This window comes from Penicillium longicatenatum (assembly GCF_028827895.1).
Source record: "Penicillium longicatenatum strain IBT 33135 chromosome Unknown contig_6_segment0_segment0, whole genome shotgun sequence".
Lineage (NCBI taxonomy): Eukaryota > Fungi > Ascomycota > Eurotiomycetes > Eurotiales > Aspergillaceae > Penicillium > Penicillium longicatenatum.
In genome coordinates this window covers 708,965-731,469 of record NW_026643123.1, presented here as the reverse complement: position 1 = coordinate 731,469, position 22,505 = coordinate 708,965, and the positions used below count along the sequence as shown (strand labels likewise).

General features: G+C 45.6%; 6 protein-coding genes across 6 annotated transcripts; 2 read left to right on the top strand and 4 right to left on the bottom strand.

The window, feature by feature from the left end:
• Positions 1-188: 188 nt before the first annotated feature.
• Positions 189-2,004, top strand: N7484_008479 (putative MFS alpha-glucoside transporter; the record flags this gene model as incomplete). The annotated part of the gene is made up of 4 exons (XM_057118866.1): positions 189-424; positions 490-1,520; positions 1,573-1,825; positions 1,887-2,004. 4 exons carry the CDS (start codon positions 189-191, stop codon positions 2,002-2,004), a joined length of 1,638 nt encoding a protein of 545 aa, XP_056968421.1.
• Positions 2,005-2,781: 777 nt separating this feature from the next.
• N7484_008478 (uncharacterized protein) lies at positions 2,782-3,188 on the bottom strand (the record flags this gene model as incomplete). Its single annotated transcript, XM_057118865.1, has 2 exons — positions 2,782-2,789; positions 2,903-3,188. 2 exons carry the CDS (start codon positions 3,186-3,188, stop codon positions 2,782-2,784), a joined length of 294 nt encoding a protein of 97 aa, XP_056968420.1.
• A 4,712-nt stretch (positions 3,189-7,900) lies between these two features.
• Positions 7,901-9,984, top strand: N7484_008477 (CocE/NonD family hydrolase; the record flags this gene model as incomplete). The annotated part of the gene is made up of 6 exons (XM_057118864.1): positions 7,901-8,192; positions 8,250-8,415; positions 8,464-8,723; positions 8,782-8,971; positions 9,040-9,193; positions 9,268-9,984. 6 exons carry the CDS (start codon positions 7,901-7,903, stop codon positions 9,982-9,984), a joined length of 1,779 nt encoding a protein of 592 aa, XP_056968419.1.
• A 1,867-nt stretch (positions 9,985-11,851) lies between these two features.
• N7484_008476 (calcium-binding EGF-like domain-containing protein) lies at positions 11,852-14,369 on the bottom strand (the record flags this gene model as incomplete). The annotated part of the gene is made up of 2 exons (XM_057118863.1): positions 11,852-12,915; positions 12,980-14,369. The coding sequence occupies 2 exons, from the start codon at positions 14,367-14,369 to the stop codon at positions 11,852-11,854; spliced, it is 2,454 nt and encodes an 817-aa protein (XP_056968418.1).
• A 2,437-nt stretch (positions 14,370-16,806) lies between these two features.
• Positions 16,807-17,491, bottom strand: N7484_008475 (uncharacterized protein; the record flags this gene model as incomplete). The annotated part of the gene is made up of 2 exons (XM_057118862.1): positions 16,807-17,157; positions 17,246-17,491. The coding sequence occupies 2 exons, from the start codon at positions 17,489-17,491 to the stop codon at positions 16,807-16,809; spliced, it is 597 nt and encodes a 198-aa protein (XP_056968417.1).
• Positions 17,492-18,278: 787 nt separating this feature from the next.
• Positions 18,279-22,352, bottom strand: N7484_008474 (CHAT domain-containing tetratricopeptide repeat protein; the record flags this gene model as incomplete). Its single annotated transcript, XM_057118861.1, has 1 exon — positions 18,279-22,352. One exon carries the CDS (start codon positions 22,350-22,352, stop codon positions 18,279-18,281), a length of 4,074 nt encoding a protein of 1,357 aa, XP_056968416.1.
• Between the last annotated feature and the right edge of the window lie 153 nt (positions 22,353-22,505).

The window sequence follows — 22,505 nt, the reverse complement described above, 5'->3', positions numbered from 1 at the left end:
TTCGGGGTAATCAGGACCGAGTGGGAAATGGAACTGAGGTTCTTTGTTTAGATCATGCGGTTACACACTGGGCAAGAGTTCCTTGTCTATTTACGCCAGACGCCCAATGTTTTAAATTCAAATGAAACCCCCTGCTCGATTTGAATTTCATACTATAAGTTGCACACTTTGTGATATATGACCCCAAAATGCAATCAGAACCCAAAGTTACCACTGAAATGTCAACCGCCACCCAGCACTTGGAGGTTATGGACGATGAAGGATTCAAAACGTCTGACCCGGCCTTTGATGCTGTGATGAGGGGTCAGGTAACCACTGGATATGAAAACTTAAGCGCTCTTGAGACAATCAAAACCTTCAAAATCTGCACTCTCGTGTGTTTTGCAATGGCATTCAGCGCGGCAACCGATGGGTACCAGATTGGGTACGTTGATCCGATGCATTTTACTTGGACATCTCTAAGGACTGCTGACTTCAATCCTTTTCCAGAATAAATGCTAGTATCATTGCAAATACTGGATTTGTCTCTCGCTTTGCTACAACAGTTGCTAAGACCGGAAAACCTGCTCTCGCATCGCCAATACTCAGTGGATGGAGCTCGATAATGTCCTGCGGCCAGATCATCGGAATGATAACCTTGCCATTCCTTTCGAGCAGATACGGTAGAAAGGTTGCAATGTTCACATATTGGGTAATCCTAGTGGGAAGCGTCCTTACTGAGTGTCTGGCGAGATCATGGCAGAGCTGGCTGGTAGCGAAGCTCCTGGCAGGAATTGGAGTGGGCTGTTTGCAGTCGACTGTGCCAACATATATATCAGAGGTGGCACCCACTCGAATTCGTGGAGGCCTTTTGATGTGCTACAGCTTTTGGTGGACATTAGGCTCATTCTTTGCTCAAGTCGCTCTTCAACATTTGGCAAGCAATGACGCAACCGACTATCTGACACCAATCTATACCCAGTGGGCTCAAATAGGAATCATGTTCATCATCTACATTTTAGTGCCAGAATCACCTGCTTGGTGTGTGAATGCTGGCAAGGATGACAGAGCGAAGAAGGAACTTCTCAAGCTCAATGGCCGAGTGCCCAACTACGATCTAGAACGACAATTCCAAGTATTAGCTCTTGCTGTTGAGCATGAGCGCGCTGTTGCAGTCGAGCAACGTCGAGAGAAGTGGTACGGGATTTTCCAGGGCGTTAATGGTCTTCGCACTGTTATCTCTTTCTGGACCAACCTCACCCAACAGTTGATTGGTCTCAGCCTCTTTGGGACATTTGGAACCTATTTCTTTCAACAAGCTGGACTAGACGATCCTTTCAGAATTAAGGTCATCACCACTTCCATTCAAATTGGAACAGTGATTGTTGTGGTCATTGTCGCCGATCGCTTGGGGAGAAGATTGCTTGCTTGTTCAGGAACGACACTGTGTTGGGTGTCTTGCGTCGCGATCGGGATTATCGGGGTTTGTCCTCAAGTAAAGGCATCTACTTACCTTTTTATCCTTTTCGCTTGCCTATGGAGTAAGAAATCTTCCCCTATTTGAGAGAGCAGCGAATAACGAGAAATTCTTAGACTGTGGATTGGCCACAAACGGCGCAACTGGATGGGGATATATTGGAGAAATCTCATCACAGCGCCTCAGGCCATATACTGCTGGCTTTGGTGCGGCTGTGACCTGTGTAGCTGGTGTTGTGATGAATGTCCTCGTCCCATACATGACAAATAGCAGCAAATGGAACTGGGGCTACAAGACAGGGTGGTTCTATGCTGGCGTTGGCCTTCCATTTGTTATTGGCATGTGGTTACTGATTCCTGAGACTGCTGGGTAAGTTATTCAGATATCCATCGATGTTAGATGTTGTTTGACTAATTTTAATCTTCCCTAGGCGATCTGCAGCTGAATTAGATGAGCTGTTTGAGCGAAAGATAAAACCTTGGAGATTCCACATGACCGAAACAGCCACTCAACGGCTTGTACAGGAAGAAAATTTGGAAAAAATCTAGCTATCCCTCAGACATCGTATTAGACAAGTTAATCATGTTTTGAAGCGACAATGAGTATACCTTCTATTGGTCCGCGTCATTCCTATCACCAATATGTGGTGCGGTCCTGCAACGCCTTTCCACCGGGTGTAGTGAGAATTATATAATGGTCGTCCCGAGGTTTTCTAGAGCCATAGGGTGAAGCCAGGTCCATGAATAAGTGCGATGAATGGTTTTTTCTTTGCTTGACCTTTTTGACTTTTTAAATTAGGAATTAGGCTTTTTCCATTATGAAATCAAGTGGGAAATCTTTCATGGACCGAAGGCGACGTACAACTAAGGTTGAGTCATTGTGTGCAGGTTCCACTAGACTGACTGCCTGAATTTGAGCATATATGCGGTTGTGGTAACTTACAAATGGCCTCTCACTTTATTAAAATGCTGATTTCAAATCTCGGCTTTAATGATTTATTATCTCATCATCCTCATCAGACTAGACTAGCTTCCATTGAGATAACCTTACGTATGTTATTTTGTGGATATTGCTCAATTCGTCATCTTATTCCATTTCATATCATAACCCATCAACATTAACATCAACATTTATCTATCAAAATTATATCAAGCATAGCCTCTGCATTCACACGAGGACATGGGAAAAAACTGCCTTGCGATGAAAAAGCAGCATGACAGGCAAAAAACCCATATCGAGGTCTAACCGAAAAATCCAGGGGCATTCAATAAAGGGAGCACTCATAAAGAGACGTCAGACCGTTATCATGAATGTGGATCATGTGTTTAAAATGCTGGTAATGAGAATCAAGCAAAAGTCAGCGATTATCTTTGATTTTTCATGTTTGTGTTTCGGCGTATATAGAAGAGCGAAGGCAATTCAGAAATGAGGAGAAGGGAAACTTACGCAGCACGCAAACAATATCGAGAATCTGCGATAGCTTCTGGAAAACGCCACCTCGGTTATAGGTATCCGCATAGTTCTGAAGGCATCGGAACATGTTACAGGAAGCTTTATTTCCAGTAACGCCGCGGTCGAAGGCATTGAGGGTGGTGACGCTGCATTGCAAGAGATCCTTCGCTTCTTGTTCATTCCAGGTGTCGAGACCCTCGACCTCGAAAATCTTCTTGGAGCCCTCTGCGGCAACAGCAGTAGCAGCAACAAACATCACGGTAATGGCAGAAAGCTTCATTGTGTTGGTCGAAGTATTTATATCTGGAAATTTGTAGAATGAAGGGGTGAAGGTGTTTCTTTTGAAGGAAGAGACAAGATTTGTCGCTGTTGTTGTTGTTGTTGCTGTTGTTGTTGTTGTTGTTGTTGTTGTTGTTGTTGTTGTTGTTGAAGTATGAAAAAGGAGTTTTGCACGGCTTTCCTCGAGGTCTTTATAGGTTCTGTTTCAGTAGTCTCCCCTATGATGTTATCTGACCGCTGTTTCAATGGTTTGTAACTTGCTTAGGGTCAAATGATGCACTCAAGGGCTCTTTCCAAGTATTTCGACCTTCCCTTGACCTTTCATTGGAGGAACCTTGGGCACGTTCTGATGCGAACATGGTTGCTTTTTTTAATTGCAGATGATAGTCGGCAATTGACATCATAAAATAACTATTCAGGTATTAGCTAGACTGTGGTGTCTATCTCATAGCGTCGCTATATCTAGATATGCAATCAGAGTTGCTTTTGAGTCATTTAGGACATCTTGTTAGAGAAGGACGCGTACACAATCAATGCCGATCAATTTGTTTCTCATTCAATTGAAAATACCTATGTGCAAATTATTCATTTCCATGCACAAGAAGCCTCAACCCTTATGATGATAGAATTACACGTCGATATGGCCGGCTAGGTAAGAGGAAACTTCAATGTTCGAGATACCGTATTAAACTTATTAAAACAAGTTTTTCTCTTAATCGGTAAACATTAATACTTATACCTTATATTTATTGAAATCATTATTGTGATGCATTAATAAAGGATATCTTGTTCATGGTTCGTATCATGCATTTCACTGCATTGCCCATGTTCATCATCGGCTGTCTATTTGGAGATATCCGTGTATTTTTGGCTCTCCGCTGATCTACATGATATCCTTGCAGCTAGGTTTTGTGGCTTCGCCTCGTTACTTGATATTCTTGCGCCTGCCTCACAATTCCGCCATTTTGATGTCCCATAATTGTGGTGACCTAAGCAGCCGAAACTTTGTGGAACGGGCCGAAAATCCAACCCTGAAACTAAAATGCAAGGAGTCACTAAGTGATGATTCATCATGATGTGGCTGATCGGGTTAATCGATACTGATTAAAGATTACGCTAGCTTCTCCGAGCATCTTACTTGCTAGACCTTTTCCGAAATAGATATACCATTAAAGGGAAAGCTTTGTCCTAGAAATAGTACCTTTAGCCCGCAAGGCAATCCCCGCTCTCTTGCTGCTTGTAGACCTACTATGTAATAAATCGATGTAAGGGGTAAAGATGGACGGTTGCTATATTGCGGAGAACGCGCGGGCCGCTGCGTTACGTAAGTGGTGAATGCGGCCGGGTGCTCATGCAGAGGAGATCATAGACCTAACCCAAAACTCTGCTGTATGGCTCGATATTAAGGTTGCACAGCACTACGTTAAAAACTGGATTTTCATGGTGTTTGGATGTCTTATTGCATATCATCCCTAGTGAAGCCAAACCAATAGATCGCATCGTATTCAACATCATAAGCATCGCTATGACCTGTTTACTTTGAAATTTGTGTCACAATAACCCATCGATAAAGGGCATTGGATAGTAATATCTTCCAGGGTTTAATGGGTAATTAAAGCTTCATTATCTATGCCCACACAGTCATTTTGCACTTGAGGTCCCTCACACACTAGTTTCAATATGACGTTTGTCCTACACCCCCGATTCGCAAAGCTGTGGCAATACTCGTCTTTGCGGCGTCTGGCTATATTTTCCTATGAGTGATGTCGGCAAAGTAATTTCAGTTTTCATATCTAAAATATCAGTTCCGTCTACGGTGAAACTAATCATCAGCAAGTCGCGTGCATAGTAGTAGAAACATCCATCAAGGTCTTAAAAGGAAGTCATAAGTTCATACAGAGAATGGATAGAGCAAAGGGGTGATAGAATACGAGCTCTGTCTCAAAACAGGTAATAAAAGAATGAAATTTTAATGGCGCTCTTATCGAGGCTGATCATTTCAGCTTTTCTCTGCAATACATCGGCGCATATAATGGAAAAGAATTACCGACCACTGAATTATGCCATTATTAAGAGCCCTAAAGAATGAAATGTTGATCCAGTGGTCAGAGTGTGAGTGGTGCGACCTTTTCACGATTCTTGATCAGAAGTGGCCCCTGCTGATGCATGCATGATCTACCTTATGCAATGCGCGGGATAGGGTCCAGGAATTGCCACATCTATAAATACACGAAATAGACTAAGAGGCTTATTGATATAATATGATCCGATGATGGATCGTGAACCTCATAAATAAATAATTCCATAACTACTGCCAATACTCGTATCATTCTCAAAAGTAGAAGCACACCTAGACAGAGAATATTCATAGAATAGCCTGTCCTAAACAGGATATCAGAGCTTCAGGCAAACCTTCCGCATGCATCATGCAGCTAATGTGCTAAGACCTTTGGAATGCAAGGTGAGATTTTCCATAGTCATTCGACTGCGGTGAAACCTTGAAACCTGTCTCCCATTGTGAAGAGGAGGCTTTGTCCAGAGGTGCCCCGCCCGAGGCGCTCCGGTGGGGCTAGATCAGGACAGTAAGTCCGAGGCCAGCTACCGGGATACTAGCTCTTTCATTCCACTTTCGATCCGTTGCCACCGAGAAAGTGATATGCTATATATATTTACAAAACAGATCTTCCATAAACAAGTATATGTTAGGACTAATATTCTGGATAGTCTACCATCACCAGTAAAGCTGTGGGAAACCATCTTAATCAGTAAGGAACCCCCTGTTACATGAGACTAGCGCTTGGGGGTTTGGAGGACGTGCCATGCTAGAGTATTATGACCAGTCTTTCTTATTATAGGCAGCATATCTATAACCGGCATTGCAACATCGCACTGAAAAAAGAACTTCTACACCTCTCTCATTTGACCTCTACGAGCCGCTGCTCTGATCTTCTGTATGACATGCATCGGCTTGTGTTGCCGCTCTGTGCTACTGTATTGACACGTACAGCATTCAGTGCACTGTCATCGAGTGTTGCTCTCTTCACTAACCTGTCTACATAATTTCAGAGCGCGTGCACTAACTTACCGATCTTTGCTGTCTTGTTATACTTCTTTGGATCAGATTGGCTTCATGTTTAGTCAAGTCTCCCTTTAAAGAAATCCTGTCTATGATATACTATATTATCATTATGAAAGTGCTTCTGGGACTTACCTTGCCTGATTTTACGGATGCTCGTGTAGTTTTTAGTGGTTTTTGTTGTGCGTTTTCTTGCTTCAAAAAGGCATTGTATATGGCATCATCATTTGGAACTCTCCTGCTTCCTAAATGTCTGAGCCGTGAGAGCCTTTATAAATTCAGCGCTTCATAAGCTACTCTTCTTAGGCCATGATGGATGACGGTGAGGGCCTCGGCGTAGGGTGCTTGTTTAGGCTTCATCACCGAGGAATCAAATTTTGATTAAGAAAGTCGGCACACTCGAGAAAAAGTTTAGACATGATCTGACAGCACTATATGATTCATTGTATATGCTTTGGTGAGAATACTTACAAAAATCACTATATTTCAAATTCTTCATAGCACTACTGTCAGCGCAACAAGCTGAAGAGAATCAAAGGAGAGTTGTCAGGGATGAGACAGGAGGAGGTAAGCAGTGATCATATCAGTGGTGGTGGGCCGCAGAATGGGAATGAACATAAAAAGAATTGTCTTGTGGGACGAGCGAGAAGAAGAGGAAACGAAGAAAATAAAGAACTTGTTCAAGATCAAAAGACGTCATCCTGGTTCTTTGGATCAGTGCTTTTCTTTTGCTTTTTCTCCCCTCCTCCCTCATCAACATAAGCAAATATTTTATATTCGCCCCGTTGTTTCCCACTGACCACTACTTGGTGTACCTCGTCCTAGTTTACCTTATTCTTCGCCCCTGGCGAGTCTCCTTTGATCCTTCTCCAGCACAAGCGCGGGAAAGCACTGATCGAAAGACACAAACGGGGAGCGTGACATGATTTACTACCAGTATGAATGCACCTAGGTACAGAATAAATGGTATGTAGAATACTGCGCGGTCAGGCCAGCAGAAAGGCCAACTGATAAAACATTGAGCTGATTGATGGGTCGGTAACAATATTTGACTCATCGTTGGAAGTGTGTGTAGAATTACTATGTTCTTTCACGTCACTCCTTAAGTTTCATGTGTTATAATTTCTGCTCTTCCTTCCCCGACCCTCTCAGCAACTGTAAATATGTGTTCTTTGATTTCTATTGCGCTCACTATCCGAGCTTGTACAATTATAAGGGCCTTGTGAAAATGTATTGAATTTCCTTGGATTACTCGCAAGTCTGTTTCCTGAGCGGGGCGCGGGGCACGCATTCACAAACAAGTTCAGGGAGCGAAGGGGCGATGGAATTTTACTTGTTGCTGCTCCACGGACATATGCTAGTGTTCGGTTCTCCGCCCCCGTCGGCCCCTCATTATCCCTAGTTCCCATCAGCAGCCGGAATGCCTCTCTAATTTGTGATTCCCAGCATGCGGGGTATGGTAAAATAAGAAACAAATCATACTGACTCACTAGTGGGGGAGGCCGTGTATAAATGTCCTTCTGTACGTGGTGTAGGATCGCTTCATTCATACGCTAATACTTTTGCTTTGGCCTAAAAGAGAACAAGAACCTTGCATGAAAGGGTTCTTGAGGGACTGAATAATTTCATAAGTCAAAATGACCTACATCGTTGGGAATATCGAGGTTCTTCAGCGAAAAATTACGAGCAGTGATAATGCAGCCGCGAAACGCTCATCGGGGGCGCAGTTCCCAAAGGAAACGGTGTTGCAACCAGATTTTCAACGAGAAGAGAAGTGTCGTTCTTTCCAGACACCTACCGTTTGGGAGAGGGATATAGAGGTCCCACTGCGAGATGGGTCTATTCTCCTTGCTGATGTCTTCCGCCCATTTGGCGAAGAGAATATTCCAGTAATCCTGGTTTGGTCTCCTTATGGCAAGACAGGCACTGGTATAGCAATTCAACTTCCTTTGATTTCCTCTTGGCTAATGAATGAGCTGCCTCTAGGAATCCTTTCCCTTGACGTTACTGAGGGCCGTGTGGGAATTTCGAAAGACCGTCTCTCTGGATTCGAAAGCTTCGAGGCTCCCGACCCGGCTGAATGGGTCCCCTATGGATATGCGGTAGTGAATGTGAATGCGAGGGGAATATTGGGCTCCACTGGTGACCATAGGTGGGTAGCTCGCTTGAATTTGGAAAACTTTGTTCTCAGAACTTTTAGGTGGCATGGAACATCAGAAGGTCGAGACGGCTACGATGCTATAGAGTTCATCGCATCCCTTCCATGGACAAATGGGCGCATCGCACTGATGGGGAATTCATGGCTCGCATCATCTCAATGGTTCATTGCAGCTGAACAACCTCCACATCTATCTTGCATGCTACCACTTGAAGGATTGAGCGACGTTTACAGAGAGTCTTTGTGCCGAGGAGGAGTCCCGTACAAACCATTTTGGTCCTTCTTAATGGGCACTTTCTTTGGTAATCAATCTCTGGTACTCTGCATACTCATCTGACCAATCATTAATCAACGAAGCAGGAGACAACTACCAAGAGGACGTTATTGCCATGATTGATCGTTATCCACTGATGAATGATTATTGGCAAGATAAAAGAGCAAAGGCCCATCTAATCAAAGCCCCTGCTTATGTGCTTGCAAGTATGTCAAGTGCACTGCACACCATTGGTTCACTTCGATCGTTCGAAGATATCCCCCATGAACAGAAATGGTATAGAGATTCCTTTGTCAAATCCAGCCAAATGGCAGAAAGTTTGAGACCCACTAAAATATTTATAGGCTGCGAATACATCCCACACAGGAGTGGCACGATCTTTACCAAGAAGATAGCATCGCAGATATGAAATTGTTTCTCGACTTCTATACTAAAGGCATTCTGAACGGGTGGGAGCAGACGCCGCGTGTTCGTATCTCTGTTCTACGATTCAATCAGGTAAGTGAGTCGTGGAAATAATACACAGCCCTGTCGATACAAATCATCGCGTTCCTGACTGGAAGATATTATAGCCCCCGCTAAGGAACATACCATATTCCCAATGGCCTATTCAGGAGGCAGAGTACCAAAAGTTCTACCTATCTTCGAATGGTCTTCTATCAGTGAATCAATCTGCGGTTGAACAAGGAAATGCTTCTTATCAGGGAGATATAGTTGGCCAACAAACCGATGACGACTACGAGGAGATCTTGTTCCGCCATACCTTCAAAGAAAAGACCAGACTTATTGGGACATCCAAAGCCACACTATGGCTCTCTTGCCCAGATCATGATGACTTTGACGTTTTTGTTCAAATCCGGAAAGCTGACAGGTATGGTAAGATCCTCCGCAATGTAAACATACCATTGGGAGAGCTGGGTGTACACTCTGAAGAAGAAGTTCAGACTGTCAATACACTCAAGTACCTTGGACCCACTGGCATCCTAAGGGCTAGCCATAGAGCCCTGGATCCCATTTTGAGCAAGCCGCACTGGCCAGCACACGATCATAGCAAGCTTGATCTGATCCCACCGGGTCAAATTGTCAAGTTGGAAATTAGCCTATGGCCAGCAGCTATTCAGTTTGAGCCTGATGAACAACTTGTACTAAAGATTGCTGGCCATCATATGACATTGGCTGAATTCGAGCCTCTAAGAGGCGGGTTTGTCACTGGAAATAAAGGACGGCAGGTACTCTATTTCGGGGGAGAACGTGAGAGTAGCCTTGAGATTCCCTACGTCCTGCTTTAATTTTCAATAATTATATACGTTGCAAATCGAGAATACTCGTCAAAGTGGACGTGCTTGTTTCCAAGAAATTTCATAGAGTGCCCAGGAGTTAGCCAAGTTGTGATGTGAAGTTCCTACCGAACCTATCAGCACGTCATGTGCTGTTCGAAGTGGTCAGAGGAGAGATAGGGACAAAGGAGTGTACGAGTACGAAAATTAGTTATGCGGGATAGACAACACATATAGATAAATTTGTTTATTATAGAACAATTGGCTGCCGGGGGAAAAAGGAGGAAAGAAGGAAGAAGAGAGAAGAGAGAGTGGAGCTGATCTACACAACGGAGGGGTCACTTGGCCTCCCGACCGAACCATTCAATTGTCGCCATTGCAAAGCTGCCAAATGATCTACGCTTGTTTGTCAACGTACTGTTGAAAGAAAAAAATGAGAAAGGGAAATGAAGAATGGAAAAACAAATGAATACTTAAGGTCCCACTCGCCTCGGGACTTTTTCAAGCAGAGGCAAGACAATGTATGTCAGAGCAAAATGGGGCCCGTCGGCTCCGCAAGCCCCGTGTGGGGACTGGAGACTCTGTACCAAAGACCGATGTTCCTCTAGCCGGGATCCGAGACATGAACGAACAAGTTTGAAACTAATTCTTGACAAAGGTAATAATTTCGATACTTTTATAATGCTATGTATTGCCAACCTGTCAGTATTCGAAATAACTTGATCAACTGCACACATTGATATCGTATTTTGTTTAAGAAGAATGTGTGAATATACTACGAAGAGCTAGAGATCCCATAAATCGTCTCAAATCGAGAGGGTTCTGCGGAGACTCAATAATGATTTTGTTTCAAACAGCATCCCGCCCGGATGTTGCAAATGCCGTCCATATATCGCGGGATGAACTGAAACAGCGTTTTTTACCCAGAGATGTTGATGATCCACATATCGAATGTGGCTCGAATGTCAGAAGTGTTCATTGGGAGTTAATGTGAATGCTCTTTGATGACCCTTCATTAGAGGACTCTCTGATGCAGAACACGCTGGGACTTTTACATCTTTTAAGCACAGTCAAACCGCTTGGTCTCTCGTCATTTCTGGGCTCAAGTGTTTGCCGATTCTACTCTAATGTATGGAAACAGCAAATGGATAAGATTGTTGTTGGGCTTGGATACTTACTCTGCGTTAAAAAATTGGCGCGTTTGAATAATTTTGTTAGTGGATCCGCTTGGGTCCTAGGAAAACATCGCCTACAGCCAGGATCCGAAGAAAGAGACTTTTAACTGTCCCTGACGATTGAAGATCTACAAGAGCTCTAGGGTCCAGTTTGGCTGGTTGGAGAAAGGCAGGATGCAAGTCCAATAATAAAAAGAAAAGGGGGATTCATGGTACCACTCCCACGCAAGGGATATTTTGAAAATAGTCATCCATCGGAAATTGAATGCCACTGAACAGAGGAAGTGCCGGCCCATATTGCACCACAATCGCCGGCTATACTAAACAGCACGTCATGAGTCTTGATCGGTACACACATCATGAAAATGACTGCTATGAAACTGAACCAGGCATACGAATCATCGATATCCGAACTGCGAGAGCAAATATGTGACCTTCTGATGTTCCCGGGGCCGTGCAGTGAGTACTTTGCCACGGAGGGCCACGATGACCAGCTCACTGGAGGCCAATACCTGAATGTGGGTGTCATGATAAATGAATAGAGCCGTGCGAGAATTCTTAACAGCAAATGGCAATTTGCTGTTCAGCGGCGGGAAGGAATGTTTTACGGTAAGTGTAATAATTTCATCAATTAATCATACAAGCCATGGGATGCATACGTAATTTCCTTCATGTTCTTCCCCTTCTTCGATATGAACCATGACTCAAATTCGCCCTCCTATCGTCGTACCATCGGGTAGCGTGATGGTCTTATTCTCAAAGTCGAGGTCATACGCACCCAACACCCGGAGCGATGGGTGGGCTGTGCTTTTGAAGGACTGAAGTAGGTACGATTGAATGGTTTCCTTCGTACTGACGGCGGATTCAAACGAGCGTGTCTCTTCCACGATGTAGAGCACAGCTACCTGGGAGAATTCCACTACCTCGAATAAGGCAATGGCTGTACTGCTCATGAACTCCATCTCCGTAGAATCTGTAGTTGCGGCCTCGCTGGTGGTCGAGTCGTCATATAGGATGCCGTTCATGGTAGCTAGGGCCCGAGGAGTAGTTATACTAGAACCGGATAGGGAGACAGATATAGGGTCTATTTCAGCTTCAACTTCGCTGATGAACGTCCTATAGGATCGGCGAGTCTTGCTTGTGTCACTGCCATAACTTGCACCGCTGAAGGAGACGAAGGTATTCTCAGCGTTGCATGATATGTTCTTCGCGCTGAATAGGGCCATGATGGTGTCTCCATTGAGAGCAATGCCGAATTTATACAGCGAATCATCGAAGAGACGAGGCAAGGAACTACCCATCGTCGCGTTTCTTGACGATGTGACATCCGACGTTACACAGCTGCTATCCCCAATGGTGGTGCACTGAGTCCCGGTGTAGCCATTAGCACAAATACACGAACACCCATTACCACTCGACACACTGACTCCTCCGTTCTGGCAGCTCATATTCTTCTCGCACGATGTAGAGCTGTTGGAGTTGGATCGGGTGACGAGAAGAACAGGAAGCAGAATTGCCAGGACAATCGTACTCAAAACAACGATGCAGATCATGATGAGCTGTCTCCGGGACAGGCCATGAAAAGGTCTCTTGGAGGGAGTATTACCCGTGTCGTGATGCTTCTCCCACTCGATCGCTTCAATATTGCGTCGTTTGGAGCGCCAAATAGAAATAGGCAAAAACCCACGGCCTTTGAACAATGGTACGCCCGGTGGGGGGAACTCAGCCAGAATATCAGAAAAGGAGCCAGAGTCGCGGTGGCATCTACCTGATATCAACTGTTATGTTTCGCTTCTAAGATGACAAGAAAAAAGGAAAGAGCACAAACTCACTTGCGTTCCATAGGTCAAAATCTTGGCGCTTGTCAGTAAGGTCAGTCCGACTGGCAGTTTTCCCATCCTCTGAGCTCGAAGACATCCCAGTGGCACTTCGAATCAGATCGATCAAACTCAAAGGAGTGGTGCTACGGGCCTCAGCATCACGCACAGCGTTTGTCTCCCGATGGAAAGAATTGAGGCTAGTGAGCTTTTTGTCATTTAAAGTCGGCGCAGCATTGGGCATAGCATTGGGCATAGCATAAACCTTTTGATCGGAAGGCTTGGACATCCAAGTGTCATTGTGTTGCTCGAAGGTTTGTTCCCGTGAGATGGGCGGCTTTTTAGATTTCATATACTGGTCAGACTGGTTGAATGGCGTGCAAACGAACCCCTTCTTAAAAGTCCCTTGAGAGTGAAGAAGTGACGAGGAATTTATGTTTTCACGAACGAATGTTGATTTTCCCAGGGGGAGTGGTGGGCTGTCCAGATTCGAGACCATTGAGGTAGAATGGGACTTGGCAATCGTGGGTATTGTCGGCTTGTCTTTCTTCTCAACACTGGTGGCGTTAAGCCATGCTCTGTGGTGATGGGAAATGGGTCGCCCTTCTCCTGATTCGGCATCCAAGCAGGCTCCGATGCTCACTGGTTCGGTCGGCCCGTAACCCCAGCTGGACGGAATAGCCTGACTTGAGGCCAGGGATACTCGAGTGAGGCGGGGATTAGGGACATTCTCTGGGATGGCAAAGACGGGTTGTACATCTGAGTTCTGAGCTTGGCTGGTCTTGAGTGGCGATGTAAGACCTACAGCTTGCAGGCGTGGATCATTCTGGGGCAGTGGGGGATCTTGCGATGGCGGCGGGTACCATGGCGGCGGGAATGGGGGGATATCAGAAAGGCGAATAACCGATGAAGAGGATGTAGATTGCCTGAAAAGGAGCTCGGTTGCGATTGATGTACGCGATGTCAAGTCAATTGTGCTGGTGGGACTCGCGCAGGATCCGTATATTGAAGAGGGCTGTGTTGGCGGCGCTGCATACGGCGGAAACGAACCGGGCGGCGGTATCGGTAGAGACAGGGTAGTATCTGAAGTACTTCCGCTAGTTTTAGAGTCGACTGACGACAAAGACTTCTCGCTCGGACGCTGGGTTCCGATTGTCAGATGACTGCGTGGTATGAGGTATCTGGGGTGGTGGCTGATTGGATTTCGCAGAGGACCCGAATCTTCAAGTGGCTGCTGAGCTATATAATGCAAAGCCCTCAATGGAAGAGGTCTCGGTGGTGAGATATGCTGTGGTAGATGCACATTATTCTCAAAATGTTCTTCAGGTCCCTTCACGAACATCTGCCCGTCGGATGAAGAGACTTTGATGGGCCCTGGCCTAGTAATGGGTGACTCAGCCTCCATTTCGGGTTGGAAGTAATTTAAGGCTTTCTATGACCTCAAATTGGAAAGCAACAATTGGTATGACGGCATGGACTTTTTCATAACATGGAAGTGTATCCACGAAGAAAGAAACGAATGAGTTGCCGAAAAGAAATGAGAGTGTGATGCAAAAGTCGTCGGCAGCAGATAGCCACTATGCAACGAGCGCTTGGTGAAGTAATCTGAAAATGAGGCTAGAGAGCCACCGGTTCACGCTGGTTGCAATATGGATGACAAGCGAATGGATATGGCATTCGAGACTTCTGCTGTAATCAGGGGCGTGAGGAACTATTCACCTCAATAAGATCTTTGAAACCTTACCAGGCTTGGAGAGGAAGTTTTACACGTAGGGAATAAGAGAACGAGAGACAGAGATAGAAGGGTAGAGAAAAAGACAGAAAGATTTAGGGATCGCTAGTACAGACGAAGCCGAGCACGACCCTTCGCACACCAGTGAACATTCTGCACAGATCTATCATATCAATTAGAATGGAGATAACAGGGTCTTCGCTAATTATATTGCCCAGAAGTGCTCATTAGATGCAAAATTCGGCCCGCTGAAATGCAGCTAGGAACGTATCACGATGTGGCTGGATGCCAAGGGCCATAGTACAAGATTCTAGTCAATTTTGCCGAGGACCCACGGGGCTGCCTAACCAGACTAGATGTAAAAGCTTTAGTTAGATTCAAAAGTCAGCTCATCGGACAAATTTCACTTAATCTCATCTTGTCGAAGCGTGACACTAGGTAATCTGGCTAATCACTATTGCAGGCGCGAAACAGAACGGGGCTCGGTGGACCATTGCGGAGCTACCGGGTCCCGTCAACGCGATTGTCCTTGAAATTACTCGATTTAGTGAAGGCGGCTCAAATGAAGCGACTTTAGCTGTCCTTGCTGATTGGTTGATCTATTCTCTTCTAGAATCTTGCGTGAAAGATCTCCACCGAGATCAGTATCTTTTGTTGCCAAGGAGATGAATTCGGTATGTTCCGACAGGAGCGCTAATTGCAGCAAGAATTAGCGATTCCCAGGAACTGGGAAGCGACCCTTCCTGTAAAGAAAAAACTCATGCGCGTCGGCTGTACCCGAATGTTTTGGAATGCAGCTGAGGACCGGACGTGTATGATTTGGCCAGATTAAGACTTCATGAGCTAGATCCATGATACTGATGCGCCTACAAACGAGTTCTTTTTAAAGATCGAATTAGAATCCCTTTACATGGAGAGCTATCAAGCAGGGACAAGTTTAATGACATGTCACATTTGACGATCAAATTCATATCCTCTGCGTGAGGAGTCCACTTGATGCCATTTATTCTTTTTCTGAAACGAGGCCATTGTCGCAGAAACGCCAAAATGTGGTCATCTGGCAAAGGAGGAGTGGGGGCACCTGTCACCTGACAAGGGACATTCGACTGAAGAGAGGGGGTTTTTAAAGCCTCTTCCTTCGGTTCGCTTCGGTGTAGTATTTAGTGTGGCTAGACCAGTAGCAAATATTATCTGATTGGGCAGAGCCATCCCCTGTGGATCTTGGGGCATCTTGAATCACGAACTGTTTCCTTGGCTAAACCACTAAGTGCCCCCAGTCAGCACTGAAAGCCGAAAGCCACCGGCTATTTTATGGATTTGCCGTGTTTCACTGGGAATCTCGATCAAGAGTTCCAGCGATCCCGGGACATAGGCCCCACTAACGATGTCAGTGGATCACGTGGTAGTCCTTGGATCTCCACTTCAATCTACTTCGCCTCGATACAATGTGGGGCGTCTGGTAAGTTGGTTGGTGGGTTTAGCACGGTTCGTGTCGAGGCGCTGCACAAACTAATAACAGATTCGATAAGCGAGGTGCGGATGGAACGCCGTAGTAAACTTTCCTTCGTATCTCCTAACCCGTGAATCTGCCCACCTGGGCATTTGAACCACTAATGTGTAACAACCTTGGTAGTTTTTAGATTCCAAAAAGCGGGTAAACATCCCTTAAGACATATTATCAATCTTTTACAAGCTTAATGGCGCATTGAAGTCAGTCTTTAAGGCACTAAGTAGTATTTGATCGCACTCACTATGTGCATTTGACGGCCTCGCTTAGACGCGGGGCTTGCTTACCAAAACCTTATGCTCCGTTACCCCATGTCTGAATGTTTCAAGATTTTTCAAATTCAAAATAGCTGCACATTGAGCGGCACGGCCTGGTGGCGATAAATATTACTAACGTTATCATTGTTCGACTTGGTTTAGGATATCATGGCGCTGGGAGTCAACCTTGTTTATTCCTCTGTGGTGGCACCTTGATAAAATTATTTCCTTCCTTTTTCCTGCAAAAAATTTGAGAGCAGTAAATGTGTTATTGAGAGAGAATCGATCCATTATGTCACCTGCTTAACGACACCTATCGCATTTCAGTATCTTCGGAGTTGATGTCTTAAATCTGCATGATAGGGACAGTATCTAAGCCTCTGGGACCGATATCAGGTCTCACCAGTAGCTCATTTGGTGATGCCCCATCCTTCAGTTTCTGGATATATTCATCCGGATCAAAGTCCACACCAATGGGATTCTCGCTAAATTCTTTCTTCTTCATATATTCGTTGGCCTCTTCCACAGTATTGAAGCCGTCAACTTGCGTTTCGATTTGATTACCATCGGGATCGCGATAATATATACTGATGGTGATCCCATGGTTCACTGCCCAGACCGGCTTAATGCCTTGTGCCTGCCGCTGACGGTAGGCCAGAAGGAGGTCCTCCAATTTGGCAAATGTGAACGCAATGTGCTTTACATTTCCGGAAAACATTAGCGATCGAGTTCTGAGTCATGTGTTTCTTTTTGGTGGTTTGAAATGTCATTCATGGGCGACTAACCTCCAACCCGCAGGTTCTTGCGTCATGATCTCCTAACCCCGGAATAGCAGCAATGGCAATCCGATGGTGTTCGTCATCATAGGTAATGAATGAGAGAAAATCGTTTTCATGAGATGCATGACCACCTAGGAATGTCTTGTAGAAAGAGGTCATTTGCACGAAGTTTTCTGGCTTGGTTCGCAGCACCACGTGGGCAAGCTTGACCGGTGACGTGACGGTCGTTCCCACTTTGTCAAAGTCAACCATGGCTGAGGATGAAGTGACCGAGGCTTAGATATTCTGGAGTATCAATGTTTATCAAATATCAACTTGAGCTGTTCAAATTATGAAGGGCGTATTTTGATGTGGAACAGGCACACGACAGAAATTCGTCACCCTTGCCGATTGAAACCGTTGTCATTCGGACATAGGAGTTCGGAGCTCCGGAAAACCTCGGAGTTGTTTAGGATGTACGACAAGTCAAATAACAAACCATTTGATCTAAACAGGCGGTTACTTGGGGCCCGCTAAACCTTGGCTAACTGCAAAGAAAAACACTATATAATATACATATAGTGACAAATCAAGCATCGTTCCAAAACCAACGTATTCTACCCCTTCTGTTGAAGTGCATCTTCTTCTTCAACATGTTTGTATTGCTCGTAAAATCCGAAAAACTCCGATCTCAAGAAGGATTGTCAGAATTTATCTAGTAGCGAGATATTTTTGTATTTTACCCCTGTGGTTCGCTTCACAGCTTCATTAACCTTCCCGCCGATCGCGGTGTGAGATCTCCGATATCTGGAATTTGTGGTTACGTACATGCCCAGAGCGCGTTGAGGCACCAGTAGGTCTTCTTTTGGGTGTTCGACTTTCAGATACTACAAGTGAATTTGTACGTATGGAATGTCCGGGCTAATATAAATGTCTTACCCCTGGGGGCTAGGATGCGACAGCACAATAGTGTTGATTCACATATGATAGAGCGGGTACCGTCGACGCAATACATTCAAGAAAATTTTACATAACAAGCAACAATCAAATGCAAAAATCTTCAAGGGCCAGAATGAACGAAAGCGGCCCAAAAAATAGGGTGTACCCCTTTTTGTCTCATTTCCCCGATTGCCTCATGAAGAGCATACGGTGCCCTCTCAGAATCCAAACAGTCACATGAAGGCCCCTTCAAATTTAGATAAAACAATTCAGCAAGCTCCGCAGAAACAGTATCAGATACCTTCCACAGCGTAGAGATTACATGCGACACCCCAGCTATATGGAATGCGCCTGCAATGTGAATCCCTTCGTCCCGCAAGGATAGAACTTTACTTAGTCCTGACTCGCATGCAGATAGATAAACCAGCTCACATGCTTTCAAATCAAGGTTTAGAATAGTTCTCACTGAGAAGGGGGATGGCTTAGTCTGGTGATCCTGCAACAGGATGGCACTTCGTGATGGATCTTTGTCGTCAGCCCGAGCGTGGCAGGCAAAGTGTAGGATGGCTGTTTCAGGAGTGATTTTTGCCTTGATTGTGGCGGAACTGGGCTGCATGAGAACTTCGACATTGACTAATGGAAGCATAATATTTCTTATTGCACTGATCTCTGGCTCGACAGTTAGATCGGCTTCTGGGCCAAAGCCTGGGGTTGTTGCCATAGCTGCAATGAGGGCCTGTGGACTGTTGCTTGACCGTGATTTGTCTTTGCGTTGCTTAGTGATATGTCTGGTAAAGTCTAGAGCCTTCAAAGAGTTTGTGTATGAAGATACAACAACATCATGGACGCATCTTGGCTCGTTGCTATCAGATGATGTTGGAGTTTCGAAGTCTCCTGCGGCATGGATCGGAAGGACGCTAAGCCATCCGATGGACGCCCATATGATTCGAGGCTTTCCAAATGGTCCTAGATCGTATTTGCCCCAGTTTATGATGCCCAACACTGGCTTCGCTGCTGATTCCCAGAGCCACTTCATCACTTCCTGGTACTCGGATAGTGCCTCCACCTGATTCTGCGCGTTACCGAGATGATGCAGTGCTATCGCAAACCGCATAAAGTATGCCTTTACTTGTTCCATATTGAAATCGGGGAGAGCCAACTGGTGAACATCATCTCTTGAGATCACTATAGCATCGCTCCGATATGCAGTGACGTTGATAAAGACAATGGGGGCATCATGAGCGTACGATTGGATGTCAGCAGAACTATCCGGAATCTTCAAGAAAGAGCTAAAGCCGGGAAGTGCTCTAATCTGCTCAATTACCTCGCGGTAGGAGTCCGTATTGTGGTGCTTATGCATTCTGTCTACATCGTCCAAACCGACAGATGTCAGATCAGTAGTATTTGACCGTTCAAAGTTGCGAGTTTGATGAAACATTCGTTGCTGCAATGTGCGGAACCGTTCAGCTAGTTCCGGCTGCTCAACTAACAGATCATCAATTCGAGTTGGTCGATCTTGGATGCGATCCCAGATGAAGGCACGAGCAGCCTCAAGACGGTGAATCACGGTACTCGGGGGGTCTCCAGCGCTGAGTGACAAAGAAGCGACAGCCCCTGGAATGAGCTGGTATTCTCTGATAAACTCCAACTGTTTCAATCGACTCTCGTGCATTAGAATAGCTTCTGGAAGCAACTTGAGACTTATAAGAATGTTGTCTCGAGCTCTTAGCGGATCATTCAGCTCATCGGTAGCAAGCTTGGCTGCTATAGATGCTACACTAATGCGTACCGATGCCGGAATGATTGCCATGCGTGCAAGATTCTCATACTTCTCTAGCGCCTGGAACGCGTCCTCTTCGACATTTGCTCCCAACTTTCGCTCATACCTGGCTTTGATTAGATTGGCGTGGTTCAAGACAGCCTTCCAAAAATTTGGATCGTCTTCACTAAACAGTTTTTCGACATTTTCAAACGTCTTTTCACTGGCTTTAAAGTCGGAAATACTACCAGTCATCAGAGCAAGTTGTTGGAGTGCAACGGCTTTGTTGAGTAAGGTCATTCCATGTGTTGAAGCGGAAGATGCACCATCTATCACTAAAGCCTTGTTGTACTGATCTATGGCGTTCTCCAAGTCAGCCCGCTGGCCGGTAACTTTGAATGTGAACTGATAGACATTCCCCAAGTGCATAGATAGCCCTTTCTTTGTCTCAACGCTTAGTGGCGCTGCCTCCTCTAGAGCCAAGTGTAGTACTTTTTGGGCCTCTTTTAAATCTTTGAGATCTCTTTTGACGTCAAAGCGGAGCTGTAACGCGTAACAGAGGTTTACCACACGAATAGAATATCTTGGGTTGCGTCTGTCAATCTTCGAAAGACTTCTCTGATAGTACTTAATTGCTGATTCAATGTCGGCAGTGGCCTTCCAATGGAGAAATCTTTGAGTCATGACATTCCCAAGAGCAGCGTTAAGCATGAAAATATTGGGGTGTTGTTCATTCCCATGGAGACTCTTCAACTCTGACAATGCTTCTCCGTATGCATCGATTGCCTGCTCTAGCTGCGAAGGCAATGCCTCATGGCTGAAGAGCTGGGTGTATGCATTACCCAAATCATTCAAGAGCAATGCCCTTGATGTAGAGCCTTTCGACATAAGCCGGCTTATTCCAGAAAGTCCATCGCAAGTTTTCTTAAGCACATCCAGATCTCGAGTTTGGTCATAATTCGCCCGACTTATTTTAGCGGCTACCCATATGCACTCTGCTTTGCTTTGAATATCTTCTGGTGGGCATTTGGAGAGGCCCATCATAGCTGCAGCACTGGCATCTAGCATATCAATTCCATTGTTCAAGCGTTCATATCTCAAAATAAGCACTTGAGCAAGCAGGCGGTACCGGTCCCATAGGTTCACGTCATTCTCATCGCGGACGGCTTTCTTAGCACACTCGATGGCTGCATCGATATCGGTCACCTCACCCCGCACATCATACAAAGAATAGTGCACTAAAGCGCAGCAGCTAAAAGCCAGTCCGGTATTTCGGTGCCCGGGTGGCAGCCTTCGAATGGTGTCTTCAGCAAGGCCTCTAGCTCGCTGCAGAAGTTCTTGTGCAAGACTTTGATCAACCAAATTCCCTGCCCTTTCGTGATAGGATCTTGCCAAATGTATTCTGGGGGTAATGGCAGTTGGACTGATTTCAATGGCTCTTCGCCATACATCGCATGCTATTTCATCCGGGTCTAAATCTCCCGAAGCCTGCGCGATTAGCTTTTGGGCATTGGCAAGCTCATTTGTAAAGTCTTCCCAGTGGCCATCGCCTGCCTTTTCGTAGCTCAGTGCCGTTTCGATTAATGACGACCCTCTTTTGCCGTCATTGCCTCCTTTGGCTATGGAGAACCGTGCTATGTAAGCAAGGCCCGCATTGCGATAAATCATGCCATATGGGAGTTGGGGCGGGGACGAAAGACCCGGATTATTGTCGCAAAATTGGATTGCCTCCTGATGGACTGCGATCGACTCTGTTAATTGCGCCTCTCTCTCTATGTCGCTGCCAGATACAACCAAGTACAAGAAGTGGCCTTTGTTGGAAATATGTCGTGCTCGTACAGGTAGCTGTCCGGCAAGCTCAATAGCCCTATCAAAATACCGATGTGCTTCCTTTTTGTCGCTGACCTGCTTGGTCTTCTTATAGCGCTCCAGTTGCACCACCGCAAGGTCGCAAGCCCACTCGCAAAGTACCTCGTCTTTCTCCTGGGCAAAAAGAAGAGCTAACTTGTAATGCCTGATAGCCTCATCCAGAGTCACATCATTTTTATGTGTTTTCCATTTTCGTACATACAAGTCGCCCATATGGTGGTTGGACTTCCCTCGACCAGGGTGTTGAGCTGGTACATAGCGGAGAGACAAGGCCTCGAGAGCAAGTGCCATAGAAAGATCGTCTTCACTCTGACTCTGTTGGTATCGTGTAAAGGCAAGCTCAGATTGAATATGGCACAGCCCAGGCCGGTCGGGATGGTCTCCTGCCTCTTGCACAGCGCATATCAGGGCTTTCGCCTCGTGGGGCAATGTCTCTAGGTAGTCTGGGTCATCGAAGAAATCTCCTGGTCGGACATCATCCGTCATTGGCCGATCCCGACCAAAAGACGCCTTGGCAGCGTCAATTACAGAGGGGTGGATTTCTTCTTTGGCAAGTTCATCAGCCATTGCTATGGTTATAAGCAACAAGACCGACGAAGGGGGAGAATAATTAATTCGAAAAAGTGACTCCTTTTCACAGGCTGGTTCAGCTGATCTCTGGTGTGGGATTAAATCAGCAGAGGGGTAAACATGCCCAGATGCCCAGGTTCGTATTCCAAG